Raw genomic sequence first — 11,264 nt, forward strand, 5'->3', positions numbered from 1 at the left:
GGCCTACAAACCAGCTGCAGCCTTTGGATGAAACTCTGGCTTTTTGGGCCCTGCTGTTTATAGAAAAGCGGCGGTAAATATTATTGCAGCTACATACTTGCCTTGTCAAGTAACTGCTAACAGGCAGCACCTGCGCTGCTCGGGAGGCCGGGGAAATGGCCGGCGAAGGAAACGGAGGCGTAAGGGGGGCTCCGAGGGCCCCCCGGGAAAACGCAGGCAGAGACCTGATGTTAGATGGTGCTAGAATAAATATCATCCGCCGTGGTTATAGAGCCAGCGTGGCGGGGAGGATGGTGGTGGCACCTTCCCCGTCGCCCCTGGGTGCTGCGGTGAAGCAGGCAGCGCTCCCCTGCTGGGGGCCACGGCCTGTCCCCATCCCTGTCCCCCCGCGCGGCTACCGGCGTTGCGGGTTTGGTGGGAGACGTTGGAGAGGGGTGCCACCACCCAAACCGGAGCTGCTCGCTGGGGGGTGGCCTCCTCCGCTGTGTCCTGCAGAGAGCGGCAGGACGGGGAACCTCAGGATGGCGGCGCCGGCGCGGCATTATCCGGCAGAGCACCGAGTGCCCACGGGCGGACAGCAAGAGCCGCCAGGTTTTGGCGTCGGGCAGGCAGCCGCAGCTCAGGGGGAAAGCAGTCGTTCCGGTGTGGGTGGGCGTTCCACCCCCCCCATCTCGTGCAGGCTTTGCAGGTGTTAAGAGGGGACGAGCCCACCTCCTGCTTGGCGAGACTGCAGTACTGTCGTCCCGGCTCGGTCCTGGCGCACGCAGCAATGCCGGGGGCCGCGCTCGGCCCCAGCCGGTGTTACTGTCCGAACTGGAGCTGGGATGGCCGCACCATTTGCGTTTCGACCCGCCTCCGCCCCGTGCCTGTGGAAGGCCGGGAAAGGGGAGCCCCGAGGCGGCCAGTTCTTGCCGGGGCGGGGGGCCCCCCCCCCCCCCCCCCCCCTCTTGTCTTTGCAGATGCGCTGGCTCCCTCCCTCCGAGGCTGGTTCTCAGGGCTGGAAGTCCCGTCAGTTCTGCTGAATGCCGGGTGAGTGCCGCCTTCCCGCTCCCCTCCTCCTCGCACCGGCGTGGTGGGCTGGGGGGCACCGCCACCGTTAACCTTGAGCTCCCCCCGTGCGCCTCTCGGGGTCTCCGGCAGCTTGGGGTGGGCATCCGGACCTTGCGCTCGCGCTGGAGAGGCCATTTTCCAGCAGGCACCGTAGGTCCAGGCGTCCTCCTTGCCCCCACCGGGCTTGCCGTTGGGAAGGGGATGTCTCTGCCACTGTCCACCCTAATGCTTTCCCAAATAACCCCGGGCAGGATGGAAAGGCAGGTCCGTCGCTCGCCGGCCTGTTGTTGCAGCAGCGGAGGATGCGTGCCCGGGGGGGTGTAACGATGGCGCGGTCCTGCAAATGAAGGTGGCAGCAGGGCCGCCCGGCTGAAGGCAACCTCCGCCTCTCAGTGCAACCCGAACATCTCGTTTAACCCTAATGAAAACCCTCCGGGCAGCGCGGGGCGGCGGGGCTGCCAAAACGAGAAGTGCGTCGTTACCGAGTGCCCGGCTGCCCGGCAGGAGGGAAGGGGGCTGGTTCGATTACGCCTGGGACCTCTTCGGATGGGAAAAGCCCTGCGAGGGAGGTCAGGAAGATACGCTCTGCAAATAACTCGGCCTCTCGCGGATAAATAAACAGAGGGGATTCAAATGGGAGAGGGGAAAGAGGCTCGGATGATGCTGAGCATCGCTCGCCCCGTGATCCCAGCCTGCCCCGACCATCCCAGCTGCCGTCCCCCTGCACTGCCGATCCCTGCCGGGAAGCCTCCTGTGCCACGTCCGCACCCACCTGCAGAGAAACCTCAGCGGATCCAACGAGGCGGCGAGGCCCCGGCGTCGGCTGCCTGCGCTCCCGTGCCACCGCTCTGCCCGTCCGCCCGGCACCCGCAGCCCTGCGCCGTGGCCAGAAGGCTCACTCACCTGGGGGCAGGGGGGCAGGAGGACTGGCGATCCCTGCCGGGAAGCCTCCTGTGCCACGTCCGCACCCACCTGCAGAGAAACCTCAGCGGATCCAACGAGGCGGCGAGGCCCCGGCGTCGGCTGCCTGCGCTCCCGTGCCACCGCTCTGCCCGTCCGCCCGGCACCCGCAGCCCTGCGCCGTGGCCAGAAGGCTCACTCACCTGGGGGCAGGGGGGCAGGAGGACTGGCCGTGGCTGCAGCCCACCCGAGACTTGGATCTGCAAAGCATTTACCGGCTATTTTAGGCCCAGCAGATAAAAATAGGGAGCGGCGAGGCTTTGGGAACCAGTGGTTCTTCCAAAATACGGAGCGTGCCAATGTTTCCAGCTAAAATGTAAGCGGAGTCTTATTTGGGAAGGGGAGATGAGTGAATCCCTGGGAACAGGTTTACCTGCTCGTGGCGACCCTGGTAGCCGCAACGGGCAGTGAGGATGGGCTCAGCCCGGACAGGAGGATCGGGGACCTCCCCGCCAGTCTCCTCCAGCTGGGAAGGGCTACGGCACAGCCCAGCGAAGGGGTTTGCTGCCGCCCCGGCTCTCCCACCTGCATCCTCCTCGTATTTACCGCGTGGAGCCCATCCGGGCAGGGCTGAGCTGCAAACTGCCCCCTTGGGAAGCGCTGACCCCAGCCACGGCAAAATAACCCCGCGGCACACCGACCTCAGCCCCTGGCTGCCGGCCGTCCCTGCCAGCGTCCCTAACCCTCCGCTGTGTCCTCTCACAGGTCTCAGGTGTGTGATGGTGGCCTACAGTCAGTCTTGTGGGTATTAATGGAGTCTTCCAAGGCGGCTACTGGGTTGGCGTGCTCTCCGCAAAACCACAGTGTGCTGGTAAGGCTGCAGCACGGCGGCCGGCTGCACGAGGGGGACACGGCCCCTTGGGCTTTGCTGCTTTGGGGAGGGGGTAGAGGGGTGAGGAAGCCGGCGGGACGTCCGCGAGGGGCAGCAAGACGGGCACGTCTCTGGGATGGAGCCCTGCAGGGTGGTGTTGCTGCTCCCGCTACGGCACAACACGACACCTCCAGCACCGAACCACGGCTCTGCCATTCCCCGCGTTTATCGTTGTTATCTGGGGCGAGAGTTTCGACAGCCGAGGAATGCCTCTCGGCTTTGAATTACCCCCTGTAATCTCATCTCGCTGCCGTCCTCGCTTCCTGCCTTGGATCAACAGAGACTGAATTCCTCTTAAGTGCAAAACTCAGCTCAAACTTAACTCTCAGCTTCCCAGCTGGTACCTCCTTAGTTAAAACCCCAGGGGCTACAGCCCGCAGGAGGAGCAAACGGGAGACCAGCGGGGCCCTTCCCCCCCGCCCCGCCGACCGACCCCGGGGCGCCGACAGCCCCGTCTCTCCCCGCAGGCGTTTCCCACCTTGCCCTTTCCCTGTTAAACAACTGTCCCTGGAGCGCGGTCCCGGCCCGGGGGTGCTCTCCCTTTCTCACCCGGTTTCCAAAACAAGGCTCCCTCTGCCCCAGGCTGCGGCACGGGAGCTTCCCCACGAAGGGAGAGAGATGAACCACAGCCCCTTTTCTGCTTTGCCTCAGCCCAAGATCGTGGCTGCTTTTTTTTTTTTTTTTTTTAACACCTCTCTCTCTTGTTACAGGCTTGAAAAAAAAAAAACCAAAAACCTCACACAAGTTTGGATTCCTCCAAGACTTTCCCACAGCCTCTATCACACATCTGCTCTCCTAGAAGAAAAACGAAAAGCATACCTAGTAATAATATTTTCCTCTTTTACACTGTATATTTGTAAGAAAGAGTGTGTTACTTCTGAAAGCATGGTTTGACAGGCATTGCTGTAGTGTTTGAAAAGTCTTTTCAAACAGAACCATAGGAAAGCAGACTACAAAAAAAAGCAAAATGAGAGCAAGTATTTTTGTACCAAACCTCCTAAATAGGACAATCTTACACTGGGTCGGACCACAGGTTTTGTGCTTGACTTTTGAATGCGTGTAATTAAGAGTCTCTATCCTGCCCCCCTCCCCCCCGTCAGCTGCATGTCGAAGGCACGACGTTCACGTGCGTGCAGATGTCGAGACGCACGATTCGGGTTTGTAGGAGTTGTGCTCCCTCTGGCACGAGAGTTGTGCTCCGGCTGTGTCGGCACGACGTCTGCCGACACTTACAGTATTACCGTTTTCTTCCCAGTTGTACCAAATGACAACCAGGCAGGACAATCAGAAACTTTCTTATGGTGATTTTTTTTACCTTAGGGCTATGTTAATAGCTTGCTGTGCAAAGCTTCGGCATGGTACAACGGCTCGGATCAGGGATGGGCAGAGACAGCCCGCACATGTAGCAAGGTGACAATTTGCCTCCTCCTCCTGCCATGACTGCTTGAAGTTGTTACGGGCAACATAAACTGCTGTATGAGGAAAAACAAACAAACAAACAAACAAACAACACACCCTCAGTTCGCCAGCTTACTCGAGGTCGGGTGCGAGTCCCGAGCGAGCCGAGGGGCTTAGACACGCGCCTACCGTTACGCCAAAGCGCTGGGCTGAACGGGGGTTTTAGCGTCAAGGTTATGCCGGTCCGGCGGCTCGCTGTGTAGCATTTCCATGTTTCCATGTGCAAAGACAAGAAGGGAGGCTGCTAACACCCTTGGGGCGGTATCTGTAACCTCTACAGAGATAGCGTACCAGCAAAGAGATCGCTTGACGTACTAGTTTCTCCTCCTCCTTGCTCCAGGAGGAATTGGGAAAAAGAAAGAGCAAAGCAAACCAAACCAAACCCTCAAACAGATTTCAGTTTCTTGCAAAAGGAGGCGCAAACCTTCTCCTTTCATTGCCCTTCCCCCTCACCCCATCCCTGCCGCAGAGTACACCGAGCTCAGCCGCTGCCCGGGCTTCGCCGTAGCCGGTTTTCCTAGCTGCACCGAAGACACAGGGTGCCCGTGGCCTTGTTAAACATCATAACCTTTTTCTTCCTCCTTCCTTTTATTCTGTGGGTGGGCCAAAATAAGACGGCTGAGATTTCGGCTGCCGGGGCGGGGTGAGATGGTGCGATGGGAAACTGTCCCGTTGGGGTCTTCTGTAAAAAGCGGGATTGATAAAGGCGACGTGAGAGGAAATCAATTCCCAGACAGACCTCTGAGCGGCTCTAAAAGGAACGGTACCAGCGTTTCCAAGCGACGGACTAACTCTTTTAGCAAACTATTTCCTGTACTTTGTCTCGTGGAGAGGAGAGAAGCTTCCACATTGTCTACTCCGCTTTTGGAAATATGTTTAAAGGTACTTTTCTATTGTAATTTTTTAAAAATAAAACCAGTGATTATTGTAAGTTACGTGCAGAGCGCTGTCGTGTGCTGTGTATCTGGTTAGGAACAGGGAGAAGGATCCCAAAACACAGCCTTCGGGGCCTCGGGGAACAGCAGCCTCTTTCCTCCCTCGGGGTGTTTGAAGGCAACTTTCCTGAGGGACGTGGCGATTTTTCAGGGCAGATACCGTCGTCCCGCCTGGCTCGCTTGGATCTCTAGGAAAGCTCGAAAATCCAGGCTGGAGGGATCAGCAGGCTTTAAAGAAATGACTCCAAGTTTACAAAGATGTTATCGGTTAGTTTTTAAAGCTACTAATCTTGGCACTGAGCACAGGAGCTAAGCTGCGATTTTCCATGAGCTCAGCCACAGCAGAGGCAAACGTAACCTAGAGACGAAGGGCCAGATTTTATTTTTTTTTTTTAACACGCTGAGAATTTTGAAAAAACTCGGTTCATAAGCCCAACCTAGAGATTCCTCCTCCTCCCTCCGCTCCGCCCCTGCCCCGATAAATGTGACCATCGTCCCCAGGAGCCTCGGCCAACAGGCCGGACTCCGAAAACAAAGTACCAGGAGCAAGCTCCAGCTTAGCAAACGCAGCCCGGAGAATGGTGTGTAAAGGACGTTATTAAGGCAGGCTACAAACTGTCGAGGGCGGAAGGAAAAGGCCTGGTGGCGTTACTTGAAACCCCCGGCTGGCAGGGATGAGCCGGGGAGTTAAGCCCTTAATGTTGGATGCTAATCCCCCCGCAGCCACCGCAAGTCACAGCTTTCTTTCCGACTCGCGTTCAGGGGAGAGGTTTGTTGGCAGGCCCAGGGTAGGAAGGGAAGAGAGCGACAAGCTGCGAGCGCAGCGCGAACACATTGCTCAGCCCAACTGCTATTCAGAGAGGCGGTAACTGGCCGACACCACTGTCCCAGGCACCGCTTTAGGGAGAGACACAGATGCTTTCGGGAGCGGATTCAACAGCAAACATCCTCCAGCTAAGAAAGCGATGAAACACGCACGCATCCTCCTGGACTTTGCCTGGGCACAGCATCTGCTCCGGGACCTGCCCTGTGAAAGGAAGCGGGGCCTTTTTGAAAATATTTAACCTCTTGAACCATTTTTTTTTTTTTTTTTTTTTTAATTTCCCCTGTAAGCCAAAACGTTTTCGGCTCCGTGCTGATCGGCGTTGCCCTCATCAGCGAGGGGCGGGAGCGGCAAGCTGCTCGCCCGGCTCCAGAGTCTCCTTTGCCTGTGGTGACCTTTCCCCACGCAGCCGGGGGAACATTCCTTCCCCGTGACCGTCGGGGCACTTACAGGAAGGCCCAAGCTGCTGGCTGACACCGGGAGATTGCAAAATGGGACCAGGGACTCCCAGGCCAGCGCTGGCATCCGATACCAGGGATAAGTCCCAGGGGGTAAGAACAGGCAGAGCTGGAAAAACCAAAATGAGAAAATTTCGCAGGCTCATTGTTTCCACTTTCCCAAGTCTTTCTCTCCCTATGCCCCTAACGCCGAGGCTAAGCTCGGGGAGGGGGGGAAGCGAGCAGCTCCTTCCTACGTATCCCTGCGCAGAGGTTTGCTGCACCGAGGCTGGCCGCTGACGGGCAGCTGGCTAGATACGACGGCGAAGGCAGGGAACAGGCAGGCAGGTCTGCGGAGAAAAACACAGCGCTAACTCCCCGCATCGGGCGGACACAACCGAGCGGCGGCGGAAGACAGGAACAAGATGGGAGAAGGAGAGCTGTACCTCCCAGAGGACTGTACGGGGCGGGGGGGGGCAGGCAGCCTGTGCAGGCAGCAGCGAAGGCAGCCGGGCAGCAGCGGCAGGGACTAGGGGATGGTGCTGCGGGAATGGAGACGGGCCAGCCGAGGCAGGGAGAGCAAAGGGCAGACAGAGCCGGCGCCGAGGCCGGCCAGCAGCGCCCGCAGCCCGGATGGGGCAGGGAGGAGGAGCAAGCCCAGCACCCGCTCCTGCGGGCCTCCTCGGGAGAGCGGGGGAAGGAATAACAAGGCCGGGAGAGGAAAGATGAGATAGCACTGGGGTATGGCCAGGCAGCCTTAGAGGCCGAGACACAGGCTGGGAGGGAAGCCGGCAGCAAAGAGGTGGCTTTGTGAGGACAGCTGGGGCCAGGGCAAGGGTGCAGCGCTCACCGTGGATTTGCTCCCTGATTCTCGAAGCTTGGGGAAATTGAGAGGCGTCAGCCAGCAAGGGTCACGGCACTGCCTGAATGCTGCCAGGCAAGGCTGCTCCGTGCTCCCTGCCAGCAGGAAAAGGCTCCACGCGCCTGGGAAAGCACGCAGCTAGAGCATCGGCCACCCCAGCGCCCCGGGGAAGGATGGGGATAACTGCACTCAGGGGATTACACAGTGCACCTAAAAGCCTGAAGTTTGCCCCGGGGCCGTGCCTGCAGCACAGAGCCAGGGCAGCCATCCCCAGGCCAGGCATTGCCTGCAGCGGGGAGACATTTCACTACCCAGGGAGATGAGCAGGGTGCCGCAGATGTGTGCCCTGCAACTGCAGGCTGCCCGGAGAGCCAGGCTTCAGCCAACATTTAAACACCGTTATCTGCCTCGCTGCCACGCTCAGGCTAGAAACCAGGACGACAGCGGAGCTTAAAAAGCAAAGCTAAGAAACACCATTAGCAAATCCCTGCAATGCTTCTTCTAAAACACGGGGAAGTCAACCATTAGCAGAGTCTGGACTTCATCTCTGCAGTCTCCATAATTAATAACTAGCTCAGGAGGGAATAGAGAATACAACATAACTGATGGAGACAGGAGGAAATCACACAAGTACTTCAGGCCTTGGATGTAAGCCCAGAAGTGCAGGTATAGTCAAAAAATTAACTTAATGGAAGGACAACCTCCTGCCTTAACCATCCTTTTCCCCTGCTGTGCTTGCACTCTGCACAACCCACGAGGCTGGTGGAGTCCAACACGTGGGTCCCAACCACAGAAGCGCTGATGGGTTTTCGGAGTCATGGCTGTTTTTTTCTGGGCTGCTGGGAAACACAGAGGCCGCTGCACACACTGGCAAACCAAAGCAGCAGAAAGCAAGCCAGCGAGAAACAAGGAGAACTGCTCTTACAGCAAGCCGGGCGGCACCGAAGGAACCGGGGCTCGGACCCACAGGAGCGCGTGGGTAAAAGGGGCCGCAGGAGGTCTCTGATCCAACCTCCCTCTTGCAACAGGACTGCTGCCAATAAGAGATCTGGGCAGCCTGGTCTTGTCTGGGCGATGCTTGAAACCTCCATGGATGGACACGCCTCCCCACCAGCTTTTTTTTTTTTTTTCCTAATGTCCAAGCCAAACTTCCCATGTTCCCCTATTATGTCACCTGCCATGGCTGCCAAAGAGTCTGACCGCATCATCTTCCTAACTGCCCTTCACATCGCTGTACCTGTAATTAGATATGCCCCCAGCTGCCTCTTCACGACACCGAGCTGTCCCAGCTCCCCACCCTCCTCCCAGGTCCTCTGCCCCCAGCCCTGAGCAGCCCAGGAGCCCCAACCAGACCCTCTTTAGCATCCCTGCATTCCTCTTGAATGCGGGGGGGGAGGCCCAAACTGGACATGGTTTCCAGGTGTGACCTCCCAAGTGCTGAGCAGAGAGCCAACAGCTTCCCTTGCTCCGCTGGCCCTTGCCGGAGTGGCGCAGGCTGCGTTTGCCTCATTCGGGAAGAGAGCAGCCACAGCTATGCAATACCCAGCACGACAGAGAAGCTGCCTTCCTGCTGAGAGCCCTGCCGTGACCAGACAAGCCCTCTCTTCTGGGGAACTGCCATTCTTCCTTATCTGCTTTACGGGGATGTGTCCAGAGAGCCTGCGCAGGACTGACAAGACAGACACAGTTAGGAACGCACCCACAGAGCCAGAGCAACAGACCCGAGAAGCAGCGCAGAAGCAGACCCTCTCTCCCCTGGGAGGAGATCGAACTCCAAACCACCTGGCCTTCTGCATTACAATAAAATGCCGGCCCGGGGCTCCTGGCTGGTACGGCGCTGCCTTTTGCAAGCACCCCTAGAGCCAGGCTGGGCAGTGCTATAGCAATGCCAGCTACCTGAGGCGACCGGGAATGCTGTTTTCAGGCTGAACCCTCTCTTGCTGACAACTCAGTGGCGGGCCTCGACAATCCAGCCGTGTCCCTGACTTTGCCAGCAGTAGAAAGCCAGTACCAGCAGATTGGGGGCCAAGCTCTCCTCTCCCTGACGGTTGTTAGCCTTGCTGGTCTTAACCAGTCAACAGTAAGCACTCAACCCTACTGGACATCCTCCCCCAGATGCAGTAGCTGCCAGAGGCCCCCGAGGCAGTAACACACAAAGGAATTTGGGCCTGGTACATTAGCAGCGACCGGAAAGCAAGCAACAAAGCTGGAAATAATGAGATGTCAGTACCATAGTTGCTTCTAGTCATCTGCAAATGCAGCCCCTCCTCGTCAGCAGGTACCGGGAGCCCAGCTCTCCCTGGTGGCCCTGCACCGCCTGCCCGTGCTCATCGGAAGTGACAGCCCTCGCTGGCTACATCCACGTGCAGGGTCTTTATACCATTTGTCAGAGCTCCCTTGCCTCTCTCTCCTCTGCTCTCTAAAAGCCTTGAATGATCATGATGAATTATAGATTAGCTCTGGTACACACCGCCTTATGTCAGTTTTCTCATTCAACCATACAAAATCCTGCTGTTTTCCATCCCCTTCCAGAATGATCATCGTAACGGAGGAGGACGTGGAACAACTCTTCAGTTAGAGCAACTTTTAGGAGAGAAGCCAGTAGAGCTCCATGTTTAGAGGTGTGACACCCCATGGCTATTCAACTTGTACCTTAAAAAAACAACACTGCTTTTATTTTGGGGGTGAGGAGGAGCAGACGAAATAAAAGGTCCGGTTCACGTATATAGACACAAAGAAGTCCTCATGAGCTCCTCCTGAAGGGCCACTGCAGCCCCCGATCCCCACGGGCAGGTATGCTGACATCGCTACCGGATGCCCTACGAGGATACCTTTTCAGAAGCAAATCCTAGACCAGCAACGCCCGGCTAGAGAGGAAGAGCTATCAGCGATGCGACCCGGCTTACCCCACCGGCTCCCTCCTCCTCCAGTTTCATCATGGCAGAATCAGCACACCTCCCTCCCAACAAGATGAACTAGTGTAGCATCGAGGGGGAAACAAAGGACGGAGTGCATGTCTCTGGCTGCTTGCAGATCTCAAAAGAGCTGCGTTCTCTTGGGAATAGCTCCAGCGACTGCTGCAGACACTGTCCTCGCAGCCACAGGCTCAAGATGCAATCGTGCAAGCGAAAGGATGATGTAGACAGCCAAGATATATCTCAGAGAGCTCCCATCATTGAGAAAGAGCGTCCTCCTTTTCCCCAGGGCCCTGTCCGTATGTCTATCAGCGTCACGGGGGGGGGTGGAAGCTGAATGCCTCTCTGCTCCTGGCTGATATGGCAGGGGAAGAGGAGAAGGATGCTGCATCAGAAGAACTGCTCATCAGTGCCTGCATTCCTCCACTGCCCCAGAGGGTTAGAAAGGCTCAAATGACAGCCCTGCTGGGATCGACACACCGAATTCCTGGAGCTGAGGGAACAACGTCCTTGCTGGACAGGACACACGTCACCCGAGGAGCCTCAGAGAGTGGAAAAGGCAAGTCCTCACCTGGCAGGGACAGGTAAAGACCGTGCTGAGATGGGTTTGCCAAAGAGCCTTCCTGAAACGCGTGAGACGAAGGTGCCTGCCATGGACTAGACGATCATTGTAGGTCCCTTCCAACTGAAATATTCTGTTCTATGTTCTATCTTTGTCAAGGGCAGCCCGAGTCCCCTTATCTTCCTGGCTAGCAGCAGACGCTTCCAGGGAAGGAAGAGAAAAATGGAGTAACAGGCCCCCAGGAGAGAGCATGATTCCTCTCAGCAGCCCTTCGCACTGCCAGACTGAAGGAAGAAGGATTTTGCCAAAGAAAGCGAGCTGAGGACATGATGGTTTTGGCCGCTGGGAGAACCATCTTGCCAGACACAGAATACATGAGAACACCCTGGAG

At 57.4% G+C, this 11,264-nt stretch overlaps 1 protein-coding gene across 1 annotated transcript in view; it reads left to right on the top strand.

Moving 5' to 3' along the window:
* RBPMS (RNA binding protein with multiple splicing) overlaps window positions 1-5,265 on the top strand; it is a 17,138-nt gene extending 11,873 nt beyond the window's left edge. Inside the window, 3 exon segments of the mRNA XM_019471928.1 lie at window positions 960-1,029; window positions 2,716-2,821; window positions 3,592-5,265. Of these exon segments, the coding sequence (XP_019327473.1) occupies window positions 960-1,022 (63 nt within the window). The 3' untranslated portion in view covers window positions 1,023-1,029; window positions 2,716-2,821; window positions 3,592-5,265.
* Window positions 5,266-11,264: the final 5,999 nt, after the last annotated feature.

This window comes from Aptenodytes forsteri, unplaced genomic scaffold (genome assembly GCF_000699145.1).
Source record: "Aptenodytes forsteri isolate BGI_AS27 unplaced genomic scaffold, ASM69914v1 Scaffold275, whole genome shotgun sequence".
Classification (NCBI taxonomy): Eukaryota; Metazoa; Chordata; class Aves; order Sphenisciformes; family Spheniscidae; genus Aptenodytes; species Aptenodytes forsteri.